The following is a 25040-nucleotide window of genomic DNA, read 5'->3' as shown; positions in this document are numbered from 1 at the left end:
CTAGCAGTTTGAAAACATGCAAATGTGAGTAGATCAATAGGTACCACTCGGGGGGAAGGTAACGGCACTCCATGCAGTCATGCCGGCCACATGACCTGGAGATATCTATGGACAATGCTGGCTCTTCGGCTTAGAAATGGAGATGAGCACCAACCCCCAGAGTCGGTCACGACTGCACTTAACGTCAGGAGAAACCTTTACCTTTTAAATCTTGATATAGCCACAGGGTCCATCCCATTCCAAGGCGCTCTCTCACAAACTTGCAGAACTTTATCAACTACCTCATGTTTACAAAATTCACTTGGCATACTTTTCCCAGTTCATTTTTATGATTTTTATTTTTGTGTTTAAATTATGTTTTATTAATGCTCGTCATTTTATCCTTATATGTTAATGCTTAAATTTTTATATTTGTGTGTGATATTGTTATTTGATGTGTTTTATGTTATTGTATTTACCTGCCCTTGACCCCATGTAAGCCACCCCGAGTCCCCTCAGGGAGATGGAGGCGGTGTATAAAGATAAAGTTGTTATTATTATTATTATTAGTAGTAGTAGTAGTAGTAGTAGTATTATAAGAGGTTTTTAGCATTTTGGGTTACAGCAGGAAAGAGCATTCGTTGCAAGCACTTTGCCACTACTTAGAGTGACATCCTCTTGGCTACCTTGGGTTGTGGCTTTGTGGCTGCCCTTTATAGAGGAAATAGGAATTACCTCATTGACTATATATATAATTACAATGCCATTTCTGCTGGATATTGCCTTTTTTCATTCAATGGCATGTAGATGCTTCTGCTGAGCTAGAAGCAGACAATTTTTAGTCCCGTTGCTATACATGTTGCTGAACTTCACCATGGACTCTGGTGTGTATGTCTCTTTATCTGTGTGTTTAACTGCCTTCATGTCACCTGAAGGTTGCCAGTTCGAATCTGTGAGATGGGGTGAGCTCCTGTCTGTCAGCTCTAGCTTGCGGGGACATGATAGAAGCCTCCCAGCAGGATGGAAACACATCCAGGCATCCCCTGGGCAATGTCTCTGTAGGGTTGTCTTAGGCAAGGAATACTCAGAGGGGGTTTTACCCATTCTTTCCTCTGAAATATAGAGGTGAGTGCTATTTTCCTGTTACGGTCTTGCAACATATGCCAACTGTTTTGCTAATGAATAAATCTATTTGTCTGCCTGATCCATAGTTGCAAAACATGTATACTAAGGGAGACTAGGAGTGTGTATCCTGGGGATAGTTTGTTTTTAAAATGGATGAATTAATTAAAGTTCATTTACCTCTGTCTGAGGCTTGTAATACTAAATTTAGATACTAGGTGGTTCTCCAAGAAACTGCAGTTTCATGCAGCATAATAATATCTGGGCAATTCCACTTGTTTCAGAGCATGGTAAGAAAAACAAACATTTGTGTTTTTATTGCTAGTTGATCAAAATCATCCAAAAAGATCCTGTTGCTAGAAAGTGATTGTGAAAAGTAAGAAGAGGAAAATGAGCAGAGGGAAAAGCTAAGGGAACTTTGGGATTGAAGGGCAGACCAAGAGAGAAGTGCAGACCAGCTCTAAGAGCAAAAAGATAAAGGGTAGGTGAAAAAAAGAACAAACATATAGATTTTTTTCATGTCAGGAGCAACTTGAGAAACTGCAAGTCGCTTCTGGTGTGAGAGAATTGGTCGTCTGCAAGGACATTACCCAGATGTTTGATGATTTTACCATTCTTGTGGGAGGCTTCTCTCATGTCCCTGCATGGGGAGCTGGAGCTGACAGAGGGAGCTCATCCGTGCTCTCCTCGCATTCGAACTGGCAACCTCTAAGTCAGCAACCCAACCTTCAAGTCAGCAGTCCTGTCAGCACAAGGGTTTAACCCACTGTGCCAACATATGGATATATAAGGGTGAGTGAATGGTTGAAGGGAGAAGAGGACCACCTGGGCTTTCATTTGATTTTTAATATACTATAATTGTATAGTTTATATTTATTTATTTATATATTTATGATAGGGCTGGGCTGTGGCACAGCTGGTTAGTAGCCAGATGCAATAAATCACTACTGACCGAGAGGTCATGAGTTTGAAGCCCGGGTCGAATTGAGTGCCCGACCTCCAGCTCATTGTTTACCTAAGCAACCTGAAAGACAGTTACATCTGTCAAGTAGAAAATTTAGGGACCCTAAGACATTCATGGGGTCAGCACAAGCTGACAGATGATTTGAAGACAGACACACATAAAGCTGAATACTTACGTTTAGTTAATACATAATAAAGGTCAGAGACTTACCACTTCAGCCTCTGTATGGAGCATGTTCTAGCTAGAATACTTGGCTCTAGAAAGCATATGAGAAGAACGGAATAAAAGTTGTTTCTTAACATTTTTTCAGAACTGGCAAGGGAAGTGACAGCCACTCTAGTTGCGGTAATTATTTTTCATGGTTTTGGCCATGAAAACTCATCCATACTTGCAGATAAACATCAGTGCCAGCCTCCCATCGTATAACACTTTCTGGCATTATGTCTAACTATATCCCCATCCCGCCCCATCTCTCTTTGAAAGCAAGCCTTCCCTGAGATTACTACACACATGGACCTAATATAAAGCACGACTCAACATCCCCTGTTCTCCATCACTGAAACCAGCAGCAATGTATACTTTCTCAAACTTTTTATCACTTTAATTTTTATGACTGCATTGAAATGGCCCGAATACCCTAAAGTTACCAGATCCCTTTGGGTCTTGGCAGTTAATCATTGTCAGTCCTGGCGAGTATTTGGATGGGAGACCAGACTACCAATGAACACCAGGTGCAACAAGTGATAATTTAGAGAAAGGAATTGGCAAGCCCACACCTGAGTATTCATTGCCTAAGAAAACCCTATAAAATGAACAGGGCTGCCATAAGTCAACATTGAACCTGAAGACACATACATGCATTGAAATAGCACACGTCTGAAAATCTACAGAGACTTGTTACCTGAAAATGTGGTTCCCATGATATGATATGTATCTCTTTCTGAAATATGATATGACAAGGCATGAGTGTCCATAGGCTCAACCAAACAGAACCAGATTGATAAAACTTTGGACTCTCTTACACTACATAGTCATAGGCCCCTCTAGCCTGCCATGTAATGCAGTTTGAACTTTAATACAGTAGGGTCTCACTTATCCAACATAAACGGGCCGGCAGAACGTTGGATAAGCAGATATGTTGGATAATAAGGATTAAGGAAAAGCCTATTAAACATCAAATTGGGTTATGATTATACAAATTAAGCACCAAAACATCATGTTTTACAACAAACCGACAGAAAAAGCAGTTCAATACACGGTAGCGTTATGTAGTAATTACTGTATTTACAAATTTAGCACCAAAACATTGCAATGTACAGTAGAGTCTCACTTATTCAACATTCTGGATTATCCAACGCAGTCTACCTTTTAGTAGTCAATATTTTTGTAGTCAATCTTTTCAATACATTGTGATGTTTTGGTGCTAAATTCTCAAATACAGTAATAATTACTACATAACATTGCTGTGTATTGAACTGCTTTTCCTGCCAAATTTGTTGTAAACCATGATGTTTTGGTGCTTAATTTGTAAAATCATAATGTAATTTGATATTTAATAGGCTTTTCCTTAATCCCTCCTTATTATCCAACATATTTGCTTATCCAACATTCTGCCGGCCCGTTTATGTTGAATAAGTGAGACTCTACTGTATTGAAAATATTCACTATAAAAACACTGACACTGCGTTGGATAATACAGAATGTTGGATAAGCGAGACTCTACCGTACCTTCAAACAGGTCTCAAACCTGTAAAAGACGAGGGGGGAGAATGACTCAAAGCAGCGCTTCTGAGCATGTGCAAAGAGCCCTTCCCTCTGGCCCCGCCCCTAAAGGCCAGGAATGCGGGGAGGGGGCGTGGCTTCGAGCGCGGCCTCCTTCGGGCCGGGGTCCTTTCCTTTCAAGTGACCTCACTGGACCCGCGGGCGGGAGTGGGCGTGGCTCGGAGAGGGAGGCCCCGCCCACGGCGCTCCGGGTGTCCAATGAGGGGCCTGGGCGGGGCCGGGGCAGAAGCCGGCCGCTGGGCTGTCTGCCTGCGGGATGCTCAGGAGGAAGGAAGGAGCGCTGAGGCTCTGCAGCAGGAGCCGGAGCATCGCCGCCGCCGCCGCCGCCTATCTGCTGCTTCTCCTCCTCCTTCTTCTTCCCTGAAGTAGCCGGAGCCTTGCAAGCAGATGGACTCGCCGCTGCTGGAGGTGAGAGCGCGCCACCCACCCCGCCCACTCCATGCTGCGCTCATCTTTATTTACTGTCCTGATTTTAGAGGTTTTTTAAATACCGGTAGCCATAGCAGAGCACTGGATGAACCAAGACACAGCATATTATTTGAGAACACAGCAATGAGGGACCACTCTCACAACAACCAGCATATCAGGCTACACAGAGAAGCCAATGAAATCCACAAGCATGTGGACAATTCCAACAGAAAGGGGGAAACCATGAAAATGAACAAAATCTGGCTACCAGTATTATTATTTTTTTAAAAAAACAACCTAAAATCAGGATAGTAAATAAAGAACAACACTTTCAAAACGGGGATTCCAGACATGACACAATCAGGGCCAGCTAACACCTCGCAACAAAGGATTCCCCCAGGCAGGAATCAGCCAGGCTTTGAAGCCGCAAGGTTAATGCACTAGTGCTGCTACGCCACTCAGAATTGTTTATTATTCAGGCCAGTGTTTGGCTCGGTGGTATTTTGTGTGCTGTCTTATTTTGTTTATTATGATGTTGTTGTTTTTAATCCTATGCAATATTTTGACTGTGTTGATCAGGCCTGTCCCCGTGTGAGCTGCCCCAAGTCCCTTTGGGGAGATGGAGGCGGGATATATAAAAGTTGTTATTATTATTACAGTAGAGTCTCACTTATCCAACGTTCTGGATTATCCAACGCATTTTTGTAGTCAATGATTTCAAAATATCATGATATTTTGATGCTAAATTCGTAAATACAGTAATTACAACATAACATTGCTGCATATTGAACTTTTTCTGTCAAATTTGTTGTATAACATGATGTTTTGGTGCTTAATTTGTAAAATCATAACCTAATTTGATGCTTAATAGGCTTTTCCTTAATCCCTCCTTATTATCCAATATATTCACTTATCCAACGTTCTGCTGGCCCGTTTATGTTGGATAAGTGAGACTCTACTGTAATTATTATTAATCAATTGCAACATTCACACTTGCCTCAAGCAGAAGAGTTCTTCTTCCCACCCTGGACATTATTCCACAGATAGATAAACCCCACTTGATTGCTTTCCAATAGACCTCACAGCCTCTGAGGATGCCTGCCATAGATGTGGGCGAAACATCAGGAGAGAATGCTTCTGGAACATGGCCATACAGCCCGGAAAACTCACAGCAACCCAGTGATTCCGGCCATGGAAGCTTTCGACAATACATTATCATTATCTTTTGGTTAGACTCCTGCTTGTTGCTTCTTGATGCCCTGAAATGCTAAAGCTGTGTGTGTAATGTGAGGGTGTTTGTTTCATAGATGCGCAGAGGATGGCACAAAAATGCCTGAGTGGTGGCTGTTTGGCAGCTGTGTGTATGTTATACTGAGGTGGGCTAGGATCTGTCTGTTTGTCTTTGTGATGAACTGGATAAAAGAAACCACTGCTCTGGAGCAGATCTTTCATTCTGGAAAGCGGAGGGAGGGTGTGAGTGGAGCTGGGGCTAAAACATCAAAGGCCTCCTTCTTCCTTAAACCAAGATGTCCCTTGAGCTGTTGAGCAGGCCTCTCCCAGGCCATGAGGACATTTCTGAGGCCATGTGCTTCTTTCCTACATCTCTTGTGTGCAGGGACAGGCTTTGTTGAGCAGATGAGATCCGTTGATTCCTCAAATTGTGCAGCCCCCCAGATATTGTGTTGTCAAAGGCATTCATGGCCGGGATCACAGGGTTATTGTATGTTTTCAGGGCTGTATGGCCATATTCCAGAAGTATTCTCTCCTGTCGTTTCATCCACAGCTATGGCAGGCATCCTCATATACCTCACAACTTCTGAGGATGTCTGCCATAATGTGGGCAAAACGTCACGAGAGAATACTTCTGGAATATGGCCATACAGCCCAGAAAACATGCAACAACCCCCAGATATTGTTGGATTGCAGCTCTCAGCATTCCTGATCCTTGGCTCTGCTGGAAACTTTAGTTCAACAACAACACAATTCCCACTCCTGTGAAATACATATGAACCTGTTGAGGATGCCTTTGATTCACATATTGCCATATATATGAATGCAACATCAATTTCTGCGTGTGTCTGTAAAGCAAAGCTTTCCAAACTGTATATTGCGCAATTTTAGTGTGTTGGCTATAGTATGTAGGTGTGTCACGTGAACGTAACAAAAAAAAAACCTTTGTGCCTGTATGAAATTAGCAATAAATCATATATTTAAAATATATATGTAAGTTTTTATGAAATTTTTCTTTCATGTCAGGAGTGACTTGAGAAACTGCAAGTCGCTTCTGGTTTGAGAGAATTGGCCATCTGCAAGGACGTTGCCTAGGGGACACCCCGATGTTTGATGTTTTACCATCCTGTGGGAGGCTTCTCGCATGTCCCCGCATGGAGCTGGAGCTGACAGAGGGAACTCACCTGCTCTCCCTGGATTCAGACTGCCAACCTTTCAGTCAGCAGTCCTGCCGGCACAAGGGTTTAACCCATTCTGCCACCGGGCCTCGCCTTTTTATGAGATATTGTTATTATGATTTCTGTATATCTCTTATAAGGGGTCAGTTTAACCTCTAGTTTGCAAGTCAAGCTGAATTACCATGTCTCAAAATGCTGCATGTCTAAAAAGTGTGTCACCGACATGAAATGTTTGGAAAGCTCTATTATAAGGAGGGGGTGGGTTTCAAGAGGTGGGAAGCCTGACACTGCCTGGGGAGAGGAGGTGAATGGGCATGTCCTTGAGAGAGCATGGCATCCAACTCCGGTTGCATGATTCAAATGAGGGTATTCACTTTGCCCTCTTCCAACACAAGTCGGTCTGGTCCTAGTGCCCATACGATGCTCATCAGGATGTCCACAAAGATCTGTTATGTGCATGTATGTGTATTTTGTCTGGTGCCTGAAAAAGGTCATGGCATGCTACAGGATGACCAAATGCATTAGAGGTACAGGACACCTCCTTCCCTCATTCTAAATATATTTTCTCAGGCCCCTTCCACACAGCTGAATAAAATCCCACATTATTTGCTTTGAACTGGGATGTATGGCAGTGTGGACTCAGATATTCCAGTTCAAAGCAGATATTGTGGGATTTTCTGCCTTGATACTTTGGGTTATATGACTGTGTGGAAGGGACATCAGAAGCAAGTCCTATTTATTTTGACGGAGTCAACTTTAAATAAAGTCTTGTCAAAGGCTTTCATGGCCGGGATCACAGGGTTGTTGTATGTTTTCCGGGCTGTATGGCCATGTTCCATAAGTATTCTTTCCTGACGTTTTGCCTACATCTATGGCAGGCAACCTCTGAACATGGCCATACAGCCCAGAAAACATACTACAAACCTTAAATGAAGTCTGTTTGGAACCACCACCTTATTTTAATTTCTGGGGAAAGTGGTATTGTTGTTGTGTCTTGGTCATGTCCCCAGTACAGCTCTTCCTATGGCCTTAATCATTAATCTATCAATTCATCATAGAACAGTCAAGAGTTGTTGTTTTTTTCATGTCAGGAGCAACCGGAGTTGCTTCTGGAGTGAGAGAATTGGCCGTCTGCAAGGACATTGCCCAGGGGACGCCCGGATGTTTTTAATGTTTTACCATCCTTGTGGGAGGCTTCTCTCATGTCCCCGCATGGAGCTGGAGCTGATAGAGGGAGCTCATCCATGTTCTCCCCGGGTGGGATTCGAACCTGGCAGCCTTCAGGTCAGCAACCCAACCTTCAAGTCACAAGGCTTTTATCCCCTAGGCCATCCGGAGGCTCCTAGTCAAGAGATGATGTCATACAGCAATATATAATATAGCCAATAAACAAAAACAAAAACCATATCAATAATGTCACTGTCTGGTATCTCACTCAACTGATGCCTGAACGATCCCAGGATGATGGTATTATTAGGTGGTTTAATTTATGGTTATAATTTGTATGTGAAAATGCCTTTCCCTCAGCAAACTACATGAATCCAGCAGCATCGGTGGGGAGAGTTGTTTGCCTGAGGGACACATGTCCCCTCACACCATTTTCGGTACTGTCTATTTGTGTACAGACGAGTCATAGCCGTGTTTTCCAGCCATACTTTGTTAGCCTGTCTCAGGTACATCTGGCAGATTTCCTCGGCTCCGTGTTTTGCAAATTAGCTCGCTTTGTTTGGTGATTGGTCATTGGGGGGCAGACACACAGGCATCATTTGCAAGTCTGGTTGCTCAGGCACGAAGCTCTGAAGGAATTGCATTCCTGAAGATAAAATGTGCAATTTCCTCTTAATTATGAGCTTGGAGCAATCTGTTTCCGTGTAGTTTGGCCCCAGAATACTTCCTCCAAGTGTTACTGGGTTAGAATTCAAAGACATAGCTGGAATATCAGTGTGCAAAGGGATCTTTGTTCTCTTAGATTGTCTCTAAGATGCTACAAGATCCCTTTGCAAGTGTTATTGGGTACTGGCTAAAGCTTCCTGCTCTGTGCTGCTGGTTCTGCTGCTCAGTCTCTTTTAGCTAATGACTTGTGTGTGTTTGTGTGTCTCCCTGACAAGTCGCCTCATCCTTTTGTGGCCGCCAAAGCCTTTGCTTCTCCTCTCCTGTATTCCTTTCCATTCAAAACTTAAAAGATGTCTGGACAAGGGCAGACGACTAGCAGTTGTATCAATGCCCTATTTTCATGTAAGAGAAGACTGCTTGACCTCTCTTTCCCCTGCCACTGTCTCAGGAGCTGTCAAGTGGCAGTGGCCTTGTTAGGACGGCAAAGCAGGGTGTCGTACTGTCTGCCTGACAGATGACACCCTGAATCAATGCTAGATGACCGAGCTGTAATGTATAGGTATGGTAGCCTTTTCTTTTGGGATGAAAAAGTGGGCAGAGTAGAGACATAAGAGCCCCGATGACTTGTGCACAGTGGGGAAGATTGACGGGGGTTCTTGGGCCATTTTGGCTTTCAGTTCCCCTTGATTAATGCTTGATTGTTTCCCACCCTCTGTTAGTTTCTGGGCCATTAAGCTCAGTGTCTGAGCTGTCCATACTTTAGGGGAACAGCAGCAGATAATGGTTTTAAGGGGCTACATTCTCCTCCCCTTCCCATGCACGTCTTTTTGTTTTCTTTATCGGAACAGATGTTTTAATGGATTCCCCTCTAATACACATAGAGTGGGCTGCGTCTGCTGCCCCTTCACTCTCACCCTCCTTCTGCTTATGCAAAATGTGGCTCGGAGCTCTTCTGCATCCTTTAAGTGATTAGCCTAATGCTGGGCAAAAGCATCTGGTGCCTGGCTGTCCTTGTAGGGAGCCCATTGACTTGCAAAGGAGCATCTTGCGGCCTCGGCCTCTTCCCAGAAGCTGACACAATCCATATCGAGAAAGGGCTGCTGTGGAAAGAAGTTCCCACCTCCAGAACAAGTGGCAGCCTCCATGCTGGTTGTTAGCAACAGTGTGTGTGCGCACGCCTGCCTTGAAGACACGTGTTGACTCTAGCAACTCTATGAGCTTCATTGGATTTTCTTAGGAAAGGAGGAGTCAAGAGCTGGTTTTGCTGTTCCTTTCTCTGCAATTTAACCAGATATTCCAGTGGTTCTCAACCTGTGGGTCCCCAGATGTTTTGGCCTTCAACTCCCAGAAATCCTAATAGCTGGTAATGTGGCTGTGATTTCTGGGAGTTGTAGGCCAAAACACCTTGGGACCCACAGGTTGAGAACCACTGTGATATTCATTGGCGGTCTCCATCCAAACACTAACCAGGGCTGGTCATGCTGGCTTCCAAGATTAGATGGGATCTGTGTATTTAGGGTAGTCTTAATTACCCTTAAGTTATTTCATTGTCTGCACAATATGCTCTCCCCCATCTCCCCACCCCCACCCCCGCTGTGCACCCCATTAGGAGCCTGGCAGTCACTGCTGGAGGCAGGCCATGCTCTGTACTTCTCAGCTGTTATCTTTGCTTCCACTCCCTTAGTGGGTTTGTTCCCACTAAAGGCTAGGAAGCCTAAAAGGAAATGTGTGGAGGGAGCAGCTGGAAGGGGCCAGTAAACTAGGGCAGATTCATGGGAGCATCTGCTCCAGGACTTGCAGATGGATGCATGTTTAAACACTGGATTGTGCTATTCTAAACAACAGTAAATTCCATTCCTGGAGCCTGATATGTTCCCTCACTCTGTGGCTTCGTGTGATCCCTACAGTCCCAGATAATGTATCAGGCTCTATCTGTGTCCTCTCCCCTGTCCAAATGAGGGATGGTAGCCATTCCCGGAATGAGCTAGAGTCGCAGCGATTTGAAGGTTGATTTCTTGAGGTATGTCAAAGAAAATGAGACACCCTGGGATTACCTGTCAGTTAGGGAAATGTCTTATTATCATAAGAACTTCATTACTCTTCCTTTTTCCAGATCTTTTGAGATTTAACCAGCCTTATTACCAGACAGATTCTTTGTCTGATTCATGGCACACAGGATCTGGGCATTCAACAAGTTTGGGTCTTAATTTTGGTTTTACCCTGCTTTTCTGAACATAACTGGAAGAATATATGGAAAAATGTCCTCTAATGTGAAAATAAAGTCCTGAAAGGAAAAGCAATGGAATGAGTAAATTAAGATTGAAATGAGAAAGGTGACCGAGAGAAGCAGGAGAGTAAGAAAATTGAATTAAGCATGCAGTTCAGGAGCTTGTTCTTACTTATTTGCACACTTTCCTAGCTGGGTGGTTTTACACCACTTGGTATCAGTCTCTTTTTCGTCACCATCAGTTCTATCCCAGTTTCAGGCAGGGAAGTTTCAGTGCAGTCCTGTTCCTTGACTTTAGAAGGCAAGATCCCAGCAACACTCAGAGTGGACTGTGTAATTTGCCGGGGCATCCCGCATGATGCTGTAGAAGTCCGGAGTGGCACAGAGCCCACTGTGCCAGACTTTAAGTGCCTCAGCATATACAGCGGGCAGAGTGCCCTGCTCTCCGGGGGACTCCTGCCAACAGTCTGAGCCTCTGCCTGATCCAGTTTGAAAACGAGATCCAGTAATGCCTGCCTGCTTCACTTTGCCCTCTGAGAAACCAAGTCCTGCAAGGGAGAGGGGGTTCAAATCAGAGTGAGTCATGCTGTATGTTTCCTTCCCTATACATAGCTCCTGTACCGCTGGATATGGATGTGTGTGGTTGAAAGAGAGAAAGAGAGAGGGAATGTCAAGGAAGGGTTTTAACTATGACAGCACTTTCCTGCTTGTCTGTGGGCAGGAAATGAGTGATACAGGATTCCTCTCCCTTTCTGTGTCCATCTGGGGCAAGGAATGTTTGCATGGGGTGCCCCAAGGCTCATTGGGATCAACAGGGGTGTCTTGCTCATGCTCCTAGAAGCTGCTTTTCTCTGAGTGTTTGTTGCTCAGAGTCAATCTACAATTCAGCAGCTGTTACAAACCAGCCAATGCCCTCTTCCCATCTCTATGCCTGATAACTGCCTTAGAAATTTCAAGGAATTTGTGCCTTCATGGAAACACCAGTCTTTATGCAGGCCTTACAAAATAAACCTGCATAACAAATTGTCCCCAACATTAATGTTGCTGTTTGCTCTGTGCCGCTGTGGTTGTTTCTGATTGCCTGGAGGGATTAGAGCAAAGCATGCCTGACTCTTTGATGGCAAGGCACCCTGTGTGCATTGCGGGAGTGTGTGCTTTGTCTTTAAGTGGGGCATTGACGGGCACAGTGTCAGTCAGTCAAACCCAATGGAGGATTGCTTGTCATCGTCTGGCATGAGGTCCCGGGCTCTGAATCCGGTGGCTTGTTGTTTTTTGGTTTGCCCTGCATTCCAAAGCTTTGAGCTTTTGCTAGCTGTTTCCTTCTGTGTTACAAGGACTGGGGAATTAACTGACTGCCTCTTTCCCTGAGGCAGTAATCTTATTCCAGTGGCTTTGGTTTGCATGAGGAGGCAGGGGAGCCTCCCAGTGTGCATCACCCAGCTCTAAAATGCTGTTGTCAGAGCCAAACCCACCATTAGGCAGAATGAGGCAGCTGCCTTATTGCAACAAATCTTGGGTCTCATGGGAAGGAAGCAAAATGTGACTTACTGTAGACACTTATGTATAAGCCTAGACATTTTAGTCGAAAATTTGACCCCAAAAACCCTGGGTTGACTTATCCATGGGTCAGTGTCAGCACTGTACCTTAACTCTTATAAAAATGAACCATCCTCTTCTCTGAGCAGAGTTGTGAAAGGTGACAACTTAGTCCATATTAGGAAAACTAATAGAGCTGTGGTGGCGCAATGGGTTAAACCCTTGTGCAGGCTGAACTGCTGACCTGAAGGTTGCCAGTTCGACTCCACGAGATGGGGTGAGCTCCCGTCTGTCAGCTCTAGCTTGTGGGGACGTGAGAGAAGCCTCCCAGCTAACACATCCTGGCGTCCCCTGGGCAACATCTCTGTAGACAGCCAATTCTCTTACATCAGAAGCCACTTGAAGTATGCTTCTGACACAATAAAAAAGGAGAACTAAAAGGAGCACCAACCCCTGTATTCTTTCTGCTGTGGCATTGCTGCTGGCTTTTTTGAATGTCCGACTGGGGAAAGGGCGGTAACAGTCAGAAACAACTGGCCATCTGCGGCTCTGCAGGTGCTTTTTCTTCTCCTCAACCAGTCCACAGGTTATATCAAAATCCATAATTTTGGCCCAAAAAGCTGGCTTTGACTTATACATGAAACCGATTTATACAGGAACATTCATGATAATATACTAAAACAAAGTAGAAGCTAAACATCTTGGGCCAGCACTGCTCATTGCCCACCCTTGCACTCATGCTACTCCTTAAAGAGTATAGCCCAGGCATGGGCAATCTTGACCCCTCCAGGTGTGGGGGACTTCGACTCCCACAATTCTTAACAACTGGTAGGCTGCTAGGAATTGTGGGAGTTGAAGTCCAAAACACCTGGAAGGCCAGAGTTTGCCCATGCCTGGTATAGCCTTTTCAGAAGTAATGGGGACAGGGAACTAGGAACAGGCTGATGATATTATTATTATTATTATTATTATTATTATTATTATTATTATTTTATTTCTTACCTGCCTCTCTTGTGGCTTACAACATCACTAAAAACACACAATCATCTAAAAACATTTTACAAAATACACACATTAAAACATATTTCAAAATACATATTAAAATACACAGAACAAAGATTAAAGATAAGGTGCAAGTTTAAAATTTGTGATTAAAACTGGCTGGGTATTTATATGGATGGAACATGTTTGAACCGGGGGGCTGGATGGTTGCCTTGCCAGTCCCTGGGGAAATAGAGAATACAGTGTGAAAATGAGGTATGAAATCAGGAGTACGGTTCTCAACCTGGGGTCCCAAGATGTTTTTTGGCCTACAACTCCCAGAAATTCCAGCCAGTTTACCAGCTGTTAGGATTTCTGGGAGTTGAAGACCAAAAACATCTGAGGACCCCAGGTTGAGAACCAATGCCCTAAGAGTTCACTGATACAAATGGCATGTATACAAATGGCAGTTAATGGGTTACTTGGCCTATTTGCCCTTACCTTGCTGGCTACTATGAGTAACATCTGATCCAGGTAGACCTTGCTTTGACCTGGTAAGACAATGTTTATTTCTTGGTTTTATTGTAGTGTAGCTCATGCTTGGTTTCCCTCTTCACAATGTTATGCTGATAATATTTGAATTAAGTTGGGCTAAGAAGGCATGGCTGCCCCAAGGACTCCCAGTGAGCTTCCTGTTCTTCTAAGACAGGTATGGGCAGACTTCAGACCAAACTTTTTGTTTTCTACTTAAACCGTAAGATCTGGTGAGAAAGGATATATGCTAACTTCAGTAGAGTCTCACTTATCCAACATAAACGGGCCGGCAGAATATAGGATAAGCGAAAATGTTGGATAATAAGGAGGGATTAAGGAAAAGCCTATTAAACATCAAATTACGTTATGATTTTACAAATTAAGCACCAAAACATCATGCTTTACAACAAATTGATAGAAAAGGCAGTTCAGTACACATTAACATTATGTAATAATTACTGTATTTATGAATTTAGCACCAAAATTTTGCAATTTATTGAAAAATTGACTACAAAAACATTGACTACTAAAAGGTAAACTGCGTTGGATAATCCAGAACCTTGGATAAGCGGAGCTTGGATAAGCGAGACTCTACTGTATTAAGAAACAGAGTGTCTCTATGGACATGTTTAGCCTAGATATGTGTGATCAGCATCAAAATTAAAGTCACAAGTTTTTTTTGCACAGAAATCCCCCACCACCACCACCAAAAATATTATTTTCCAGAAACACTATATGGGGTTTAGGAAGTTTTTTGGCTGATAAGACTATTGGGAATAAGAAATCCTCACCAGTCTATGCTGAACATCACCCAGAAACCTAAATTTCAATTTGTTAATTCAGCAAAGAGTCAAGGAATGCTGAGTATTTCACGGGTGAGACATCCAGTGATGTACACACCAATGATTCATCCCTGAAAAATGCCCAAATCCCCTGATTTAAACATTAATCAACAATGTGATAAGCCATTTAAAATCATTCAGAAAGATTGTATTTCCGGTTGTTCTCATCGTAAACACGAAGGAAAGGTTCAAGGAAAAAAATGTGTGTGTGTGGCTTCTGTCTTGCAGTCTCTGACTGTTGACCCAAAGAGAAATATAGTACATCAAATTGGGCTTGCCTGTTTCAGAGTGAGCCAGTAGCTTCTACCCCGTTCTCCAAGCATGACAATCAAGACTTGTGCAAAACCTTCCTTGGTCGTCTTCCTTAGCAGCGCAAGCTCTGTTGGAATTCTCCTTTGCTGTCCAAGCAAACTGAACTGAAATGATTAAGTGGGGAGACCTGTAACACAACCATTGTTTCTAGAGGAGGTTTAAACACCCATTTGCCTGTGGTGTACAGTAAGCTACTATGTTGTATGGGTGAGCGAGCTCAGCTCACACTGGTAAGGCGGAGGTTAAGAAACTGTCTGAGTGCATCTGCACTGTAGAGTTAATTCAGTTTGATTGCAGTTTAACTGCCATGATTCAGTGCTGTCAAACCATGGCATTTGTAATTTTACAAGGTCTCTAGCCTTCTCTGCTGAAGAACGGTGGTGCCACACTAAACTACAAATCCCAGGATTATCTAACATTGAGCCATAGCAGTTAAAGTGGTTTCAAACTGCATTAATTCTACAGTGTAGATGCAGTCTTGGTCTTCTGCAGAAGTACACAATGGATTGAATCCAGATCCATAGATAATGTAAACCATTGGAATTGATCAGAGTAATTGTGGTTGTTGTTATTGCTGTGTGCCTTCTAGTGACTCATGGTGACCATATGATAAATTATCACAGGGTTCTCTGGGGCTGAGAGTGTGTGACTCGCACAAGGTCACTCCAGGGGATTTCCGTGACTGAGCAGACAATTGAATCCTGGTCTCCAGTCGTACTCCAAATAATCACAATTTGGAGTTTTGTAGATTCTTTGTTAAGTATGGCTGACATTTAGATTCAGACCAGTTTTGTTGTCTCCTGATCGATGTTAAATGTTAGCAGCTAACATTGTGTCTAAACATTTTGGGAGATATCTACACTGTACAATGACAACAATCTTGCATTATTTTAACAGCCAAAACTCTTCCCTAGGATTTGTGCCTTGGTGGGTTTTTTCCATGTCAGGAGTGCCTTAAGCTTTTGGTGTGAGAGAATGGACCGTCTGCAAGGGTATTGCTCAGGGGACGCCCAGATGTTTTGATGTTTTACCATCCTTGTGGGAGGCTTCTTTCATGTCCCTGCATGGAGCTGGAGCTGATAGAGGAAGCTAATCCATGCTCTTCACGTGTTGGATTTGAACTGGCAACCTTCAGGTCAGCAACCCAGCCTTCAAGTCAGCAGTCCTGCCAGCACAAGGGTTTAACCCACTGCACCACCAGGAGCTTATGCTTTAGTGACTTACTTGAACTGCAGCTATACTTGAACTATAAACTTCTAGCAGAACATTCTAAAATCCTTCCCCAAACTATAAATCTCAGGATTTAGATTAAGTGGTATAAAAGTGCTTTAACTGTGTAGTATAGATGAACTGCTTGCCAATTCCTAATCCTTACCACACATAACTACAAATAAATCTGGGTTTTCCAGTATGCACAGTCCTTTTATTTTTATCTTCATTTTGCTGCTTAGAGCCCCAGTGCTTGAATTTTATCAAGGTCGTTCTTGTCTTTTACTCCTGTCCTCTACTAGTGATTGAAATTCCCTGGGGACAAGAGAAGAATGAACCGTGCTTCTATTCTTAGGCATGGGAGGAAAGGAGAATCCAACAAATCATGAACCTGTTAGCTTGACATTGGTCCTGTCCATTTGCTGAAACAGGTCGTAAAACCATCAAGATAGAGCCAGTGGCACTCTGGAGAACAGTGTGATGCTAAAAGGCAGCCAACGTGGATCGACGGAGAGCAGATCATGCCAACCAGAATGTCCGCCACACCCCTTGGCTGCTCTGCTTTTTGCCAGGAGAGGGATGCAGTTTACAAATCTATCTTGACATCATTGAGGTGCTTTGGCACGGCTCCATATTATGTGTTCATAGAGCAGTTCAGAAATTTGTGGCTGCCTGACAGCTTCTCCGCTGAGCCCACATTTCCCTGCAGAAAAAGCCAACCTGCTAATGCCTTAATGCTGGGAAATAAGGACATCCAAACATGGACCTGAATTTTATTTTGTTATGCCGAGAACTTCCAAGACTGGTGATGTTACCAGATACTAATGCTTTCCTTACATCTTCCCAACGCAGGGCGCATCCAGACAAAACTCAAAATGCACGCCCTCCCGCGTTTACATGTGGGGTGTCCAAACGACGTCCCACGTAAAAACGAATTCCTTTGGCACACAGCAGGAAAACCCTAATAGTGTTGCAGGAATCTCATGCACTAAATAGGTTTTCAATAGGTTGCAAGAATCCCATGAACTAACTCATCCCATGAACAAACTAACTAATCCCACTAACTGATCCCATGCACTATCTAATCCCATGAACTGCCTTTCTGGAAGTCTCCAGGAATAAGTTGCAGAAATCCCATGCACTAATTCAGTGGTTTTCAAACTGTGCTCTGCGAAGCCCTTAGTAGCCTAAATACTAGAGTTGGGCCCGAAATCTGTTTCATCTGTTTCTTTCATAGTTTTGTACCAATCCATCCATTGGGATGGCACCTCCCAAGAATGAAAGAAGCAGTGAAACGAAAGGAAAAGGGGAATGGTAGCCATTTGGTTGGCTGATTTTCGGCACCTGGCTATAGGCCCTGGCTGGCAGGGCCTACAGCCAAGCACCTTGCACTCGACGTTTGTAGGCTCAGCTCACAGGGCCTACAGTTGGGTGCCAAGCGCTCGATGGCTTGGTTCGCAGGCCCTGCAGCCGAGCACCAGGCCTGATCGGCTGTAGGCCTTGGCTGGCAGGCCCTGGCGTCTTGCTGCCCAAGGCCCAAAACATCTTTGTTTTTTCGGACCTTGGACAGAAAAGCCCATTTGTATAGGCACCCGTTTCAGCAAGCGACAGACAGAAACAGAAACGGGGCCATACGAATGGTACAAATAAAAACGGGCAGTGATTCCATACAAATGCACAAGACTACTAAGTACTACTATTACTTATTATTAAGCAGAGTCTGGATGGGGTGCTTTGACTGTGTTTTTCCTGCATGGCAGAAGGGTGTTCGACTGAATGGCCCCTGAGGTTTTCCACTGAAATACTGTTAAGTGTGTGTTGGTTAAAATTGTTCTTCATTCATGTTCTTCAAGATCGTATTGTTCTTTTATTCTTTTTTGCACTACAAGCAAGATATGTGCAGTGTGCATAGGAATTTGTTCACTTTTTTATTCTCTATCCATTTGCCACTGGCCCGGCCTATCTGCCAAATTTTAAAATGCAATGCAGACCCTGTGTCCAAAGGTTTCTTGAGGCTCTACGAGAAACTTTTCCTTCAAAAATGGCTCTGCAGCTTTAAAAGTTTGAGAACCCCTGCACTAACTAATCCCACTAACTAACTAACCCCACTAACTAATCTCATCTGCTAACTCAGTGGTTCTCAACCAGTGGGTCCCCAGATGTTTTGGCCTTTAACTCCCAGAAATCCTAACAGCTGGTAAACTGGCTGGGATTTCTGGGAGTTGTAGGCAAAAATCATCTGGGGACCCACAGGTTGAGAACCACTGCACTAACTAATCCCATGAACTGCCTTTCTGGAAGTCTTCAAGAATATGTTTCAGGAATTCCATGCACTAAATGGGTTTTAAATAGGTTGCAGGAATCCCATGCTCTATTATCAAGAACTGCCTTTGTTTCCAGACATTTCTTGGTAAGGTGGGATTTTTTTGGACAGTCCATGTGCTCCCACAGATATCCTCCAAAGCTTGCAACAGTTACCTACCCTTCTGCTATTATTTGATAATATGTAATGGAGAAATGCATATAGGGACTGATGAATTGTCAAGGAAAGCAGGATTATGGGTTGGGTGGTAGAGGGACCTAAAAAGAGTAGTGAGAGACATCCACTATTTTTTTTCCAAAAAACCTTGCATTGGTATATGGATAGCCTGCTTTGTTCCTTCATTCTAATAACACTGAAATATATAATTGTGGAAACAAGCACTGACACAACTGCCAGAAGATATATTCATCCCATTTTAATCTGTAGTGTGGATTCTTGTAAATGGGAGCAGATCTGCAATCTAGCTATGGTACCAAGGACACTCTCCATCCACAGTTCTCACAGCCTCCCTCTCCCCACCACTTTCCGTAAGTGCAGCTACCTGTCTGGGAACCAGAGATTATTTCAGTTGTGAACAACCTTGTGTTCCATTTTGAGGGTAAACACATGAGGCATAAAAACACTAAATAAATAAGGAGGATCGAGCAAGTGGATGGATGAGTGCATATTATGCACACACAAGCAATTTTATTTTTTGGCACAAATGGATTTTACAAACAAACGAGGGACGGAAGAAAATAAGGAAAATTAAGACTTCTAAGTGAGCATTACTGAATGAAACTTAGCTTGTGGGGAGAAAGGGTTTATCAAATGGGTCTAGGGCAGTAGTTCTCAAACTGTGGGTCCGCAGGTGTTTTGGCCTACAACTCCCTGAAATCCCGGCCAGTTTACCAGTCATTAGGATTTCTGGGAGTTGAAGGCCAAAACATCTGGGGACCCACAGATTGAGAACCACTGATCTAGGGAGAGGAATGGGCAACTCCCATATATTATTTTGTCCTGGATAGAGAGCAGGGATAAACCATGGATTATCAGTATGAAACCAGCCTTCAGTTATTGTGGACAGATGTAATAGCAACTGTATGTCTTTGATGTGAGCAACACAGCACTATAAAACATGTAGATCAGGGGTGGGAATTGTGAGGTTCTCTAGTTGCTGTTGAATTGCAACTCCCAGGGTCCTTCATGATTGGTTATGCCATCCAACAACATCTGCAAAGTCTTCCAGTCATCCCCCCCCCCCCTCAAATAGCAAATGCACCACATCCATAACGTATCAGAGTTAAAAGGAGTACAGAATTTACAGTCTCCTACCAGAATTGCTTGGAAACTATACAAGTTTAATTAATAAAAGCCTAGAGAATTCGGGAATTCTAAGATCTTGGTGGTTTTCTGATCAAAATATGCCTTCAAACTCAGTGATATGGCTGCATTCCAACCACTGTCTTCAGTGCATTCTGTGTTTAATATAGCATTTCCCCCCTCCCATATCTTTTGCCATGCTCTTATATTCCATTAGACATTGTATGGATGAGAAGGGCTCAGTTCCAATTCCTTTTGGCAAGTGTGAAAAAAGCTTAAACTGAGGGAAAACTGGAATAAAAAGCCAGCAATGTGAAATGAACAATATGTTGATATCTGCCCCAGATCTGACAAACATTCAAGGGGAGAAATAAGCACTGAACAGACTATTGATTAAACGGCTGCTCTGCCTTTTCTTGTCCATTAGCAATGGAAAGACAAAAAATGTTTAATAAAGACTTTCAAAATATAAATCCAGGAAACCACATAAGTCCTATATTTCTTTTGTCTGTGAAGCTGGAATACAATTTTGAACATATTTATGTGTTTAAAAATCTCACTATGGGGAATTCTGAATATATTTTACTGTGGCATCTGGATCAAAGTACAAAGCCCACATATCTTGTTGGTTAACACACAGATCCTATGTGAGTGCAAATGGCATATTTGTTGGCACTACAGAGGGAAGAGCAACCAACTGAACATATATGGGGTATTAAGAGCCGTGCCAGTAAGATCCTATTATCTCATATCCACCCAAAAGTTCCTTCTGCCCAGATTGTCTATATAAGGTACAGGTTTTCCCCTGACATTAAATCTAGTCGTGTCCGATTCTGCGGGTTGGTGCTCATCTCCATTTCTAAGCCAAAGAGCCGGCGTCTGTAGACACCTCTAAGGTCATGTGGCTGGCATGACTGCCGGAGCAGTACCTATTGATCTACTCACATTTGCCTGTTTTCGAACTGCTAGGTTGGCAGAAGCTGGGGTGAACAGCAGGAGCTCACCCCGCTCCCCAGATTTGAACTGCTGACCTTTTGGTCAGCAAGTTCAGTGGCTCAGCAATTTAACCCACTGTGCCACCATGGTATTTGTTCGAATGCAGTAGTGTTCCAACTGATGTTTCACCTGTCTTTTATTCAAGCAAGGTCTGTAAGGGCCGAGGTGATAAGGTTATAAATATGTATGTATAATGCAGCCTTAATACAATCGTGATGCCGTATTCATGTCTCAGCAGACCTTTCCTCGTATAAGTGAGTGATGTGCAAGGGAGGAGTTGCTCCCCTCTAGTTCCAGACAGTGGAAGCACATGTCTTCCTTGTATTATCAGAGCTCTATAGCCGATTCACAGACAACAAGGGAAAAAAGAAATTGCTTGGCTTTGAACAAATTAAAATATTGCTATGTATTTCTCTGCCATTGGATCAGTAACTCACCACTTCTTTGTGTCAGTGGCATCAAGCAGTAAGTCCAGTTTCAGACCACTACGCTCCTACTCTCGTAATTACTAAGGGACGTAGATCTTGAAAGTTCAAAACAATTTGATAATCTGTCTATATTAAAGAATCTATGTCAGGGAGTGAATGTAGCGGAACCAGCAACGTCCAATTAACACCATGTGCAAAAGACTCAGACCAGGCAGAGGAATTTAAAAGAACAAAGGAACTTGTTGAATTGAAGTCAAATAAAACAGTTCAGCAATCTTACAATGTCCATGTAGTTGCATAAGATCAATAACCAATCAATCAGCATTCAATATATACAGCATAGCATATTCAAAACAGCTACTTGACCGTAGCTAGAGAGAGCATGTCCCTTTCTGTGCTCTCTCTTGAAGCCCAGATTTCCAACTGACAAATACAGCCATCTGCCATCAAACTGATACATTGTTTGAGATGTGGCTTACCTCTGCAAAGCTGAGCTCTTTTGCAGAGATCTCCTGGAAACAACCTTGCAAGGATTTCTTTACACACACACACACACACACACACACATAGCAATTTGGCGCAATAATCTATATTCCTTAATCTAGTGAATATGAGGAGGAAAAGTTATAAAAGAAGTTCAATAGACTTCCTGATCCATGTATGTATATATACATATGTATTTGTGTGTGTGTGTGTGTGTGTGTGACAGAGAGAGTATTCGAAGACAGTGGTTTTACTTTGGTTTAGTTGATGCTGACCTCATGCGACACACTGTCGCTCTAGATAAGACTGAATAGTGCGTTTGCACGTTAACGTTAACTGCCAAGAGGTTGCTGCACACAGGGGAGATAGAGAAGGAGACATCCCGCAAGCAATTGTGGAGTTTGCACAGAGGTGGAGTGGAATTTCTAGCATAAAAGGGAATCCTCAACGCTCACTCTTCACATTCAAGTAAAAAAATCCCAAGATTTTCTTCAGTCCTGTTTACCTCTATGTAACACCCATGTATTGGGATTCAAGTTCAGTGAGCTGTCAACGTGGGTGGATTGGGGCAGTTGTGTGATGTGTGAGTGGTTTCTCTCCCTCCGTGCTTTAGGGTCTCAGCAAAGGCACATGTGCAGTTCTCCATTTTGGTCATTGTGAGTGAAGGCAATGCAGCTGCTGCAGCTGAGAATACTTCCCAACCAGTGGAGCAGAGTGCTAGAAATTAGATTAAACTGAAGGCATTACTAGATTTCAACCCCACGCCCTCCCTCTTTCCCTTTCTCTCTTGGTTCCCTGGGGCAGTGACTCTCCTGCCAGATCTCCCTGCCTGTGACCTTGTCAGGATTTGCAAGCTAAGCACAGCTGAAGGGAGTGGGTTTCTTTGTGCCGCAGAGGAGACCTTCAAGAAAAAGAAGGGTGGTGTCAGCTGGTTTGCGCCTTGACCTCCGGTCCTTTCACTCCAACTGACTTTCTCATCATCACTCTTCCTTATTTCCTTTTATGTTTGTTAACATAGCAGGGTAGCCTCCCTTCTTCGTGTCATTGGCTCCTTAGCAGTTCACTACATTGTCTCATTCTTAACATTGTTCTGAAGTGAGGATGCCATGTCTTGGAAACTGGGAAATTTTACAGCTAAAGTTTTGCAGTTCTCCTCACCTTCCTATACACCTTGTATCTTGTACAAGGAAAAAGATGGGATATACTGTATATACTCGAGTATAAGCCTAGTTTTTCAGCCCTTTTTTAGGACTGAAAAAAAACCTCGGCTTATACTCGGGTGAGGGTCCTGGTGGGCTTATATTCAGGTCGGCTTATACTCATGTATATATGGTATATTTATTATTTTTCTCTGTTATTATTGGTATTGTTACATTTATTATTTTACTCTATTAATTATTATTATTACATTTATTATTTTATTCTATTATTGTTACTTTTACATTTATTTTACTCTATTTTTATTATTTTTAATACATTTATTATTTTACTGCATTTATTATTATTATTACATTTATTATTTCACTCTTATTATTAAAAGGATACATAAGCACATTTACACTGAAGAAGATGAAAATAATGATTTAATCAGAGTTGAACAGTCATATCTTAAATTACAGTTTGATGTAAAAATTCAAAAACATTTAAACTACTGATGCCTCAATTAATGTAATTTTATTGGTAGCTCAGCTTATACTGGAGTCAATGTTTTCGCAGTTTTTTTGTGGTAAAATTAGGTGCCTCAGCTTATATTCGGGTCGGCTTATACTCGAGTATATATGGTACATTAAATAAGTAAAATGAAATAGTGTGCAAGCAAATTGCTCTGTAAATTTGACATCAGTTGAGAAAAGAAACAAGACAATTTTGCAGGTGGTACTCCTCATTATTATGTTAAAAACCTAGCTATAGATCAGTATCATTCCCTATATTTCTAATGTTCAGGCATAGGTAATAATACAGTTAACCACACACCTGAGAAAAGTATCAGCAGATTAAGGACTTCATCCCATGGGTTTAGGGCTCTGTTTCATGCAGTTCAGTTACAGAGTCTCACAGAGGCCATCACATGACGTAAAACAGTGGTTCTCAGCCTGTGGGTCCCCAGATATTTTGGCCTTTAACTCCCAGAAATCCTAACAGCTGGTAAACTGGCTGGGATTTCTGGGAGTTGTAGGCCAAAACACCTGGGGACCCACAGCTTGAGAACCATTGGGCACTTTTGGTGGGACTCCGAGGGGCTCTGTTTCCGCAGCACATGAAACGGAGCCCTAAATCTGTCTTCAAAAATCTGGTGTTACCCAACTCCAAATGGAGAAAAGCTGAAGAAAGTGGGGGAAAGACGGACATGGATGCAGAAAGGACGTGGGGTGACTGGCCATCCTAGAAGACGGGAGGGAATAGGGTCAGACGGTTCCATTCGCTTTTCCCCGGCCCGTCTGATGAGGTCCTAAAGGAAACATCGAGGTTTTCAGAATTAGAGTCTTGGGGAGGAGGTGACTCCTAATTTTTTTAAAAAAAAACAAACTAGCCCAGTTGCAATGAAACATGCCGAGTAGTCATATAATGCCGATCAGCTATTTGAGGAAAGAATGGAAAATTTCTGTAGGTGTGAGGAAAAATTGAATGGAATATTCTTGGGTAGGGCATAGCTGCCTACTGAACAGTGAATGTTGCTATGTCGCAACATGTCGCAACATTTTGTAGTGACTCCCATTGTCAGATATGTAGAGAACTGACTTGTATAATCGAACAGAAAAGGAGTCTGATGTTTTTTCAAAAGGAACAAGGAGAAAGTTTGCATGAAAGTTGATAAAGTCTCTGAGCACAAGGCAAAACTTTCTGTAAAGCTGGAAATTAAAAAGAATGCTTACAGAAAATAAAAATAAAGCAAAATCTGAAACCAGCATGGACACCATCAAAGAAATTCATTCCATTTCTGTCATAAATCATGGATCCAGAATCTTTTACAAATGACTTCACTTTAGTAGCAAGAAGATACCCACATGTTCAGCATATACTATTTTTGATGCACCCCAGTCTAGTAATAGCTGGCTTTCATCCCAAAATTGTGACATATTCAGAGTCAGCCAGAATTGCTGACAGCTCTCCATTTATAATGGTAAGCAATTGTGTATAGTGATCTCATCACCCAGCTTGGCTCCTCCCACAACGTAGAGGTTTTATAGTAATAATGCATTTGTTATGTGCCTTCAAGCTAATTGGTTATGTGCCTTGTGGCAACTGTGTCATTAGAGTTTTCTGGTCAGTGTCTGGAATTCACTAAGGCAGTTACAGGTCTGTAACCTTACTTACTTACTTACTTATTTACTTACTTACTTAGGCGATCCCTTGTAGTTTGAGATGATGGT

General features: G+C 42.9%; 1 protein-coding gene across 1 annotated transcript in view; it reads left to right on the top strand.

Moving 5' to 3' along the window:
* The first annotated feature begins 3991 nt into the window (after positions 1 to 3991).
* The window catches only part of LOC100560499 (unconventional myosin-X), a 120491-nt gene continuing 99442 nt past the window's right edge, over positions 3992 to 25040 (top strand). The window contains exon 1 of the mRNA XM_008111784.3: positions 3992 to 4255. Within this exon, the coding sequence (XP_008109991.2) occupies positions 4235 to 4255 (21 nt within the window). The 5' untranslated portion in view covers positions 3992 to 4234. The remainder of the gene's footprint in view (positions 4256 to 25040) is intronic.

Source organism: Anolis carolinensis, chromosome 1 (genome assembly GCF_035594765.1).
Source record: "Anolis carolinensis isolate JA03-04 chromosome 1, rAnoCar3.1.pri, whole genome shotgun sequence".
NCBI classification, from domain to species: Eukaryota; Metazoa; Chordata; class Lepidosauria; order Squamata; family Dactyloidae; genus Anolis; species Anolis carolinensis.
Note: the sequence above shows the minus strand (reverse complement) of the source record. Positions and strands in the feature narration are given on the sequence as shown.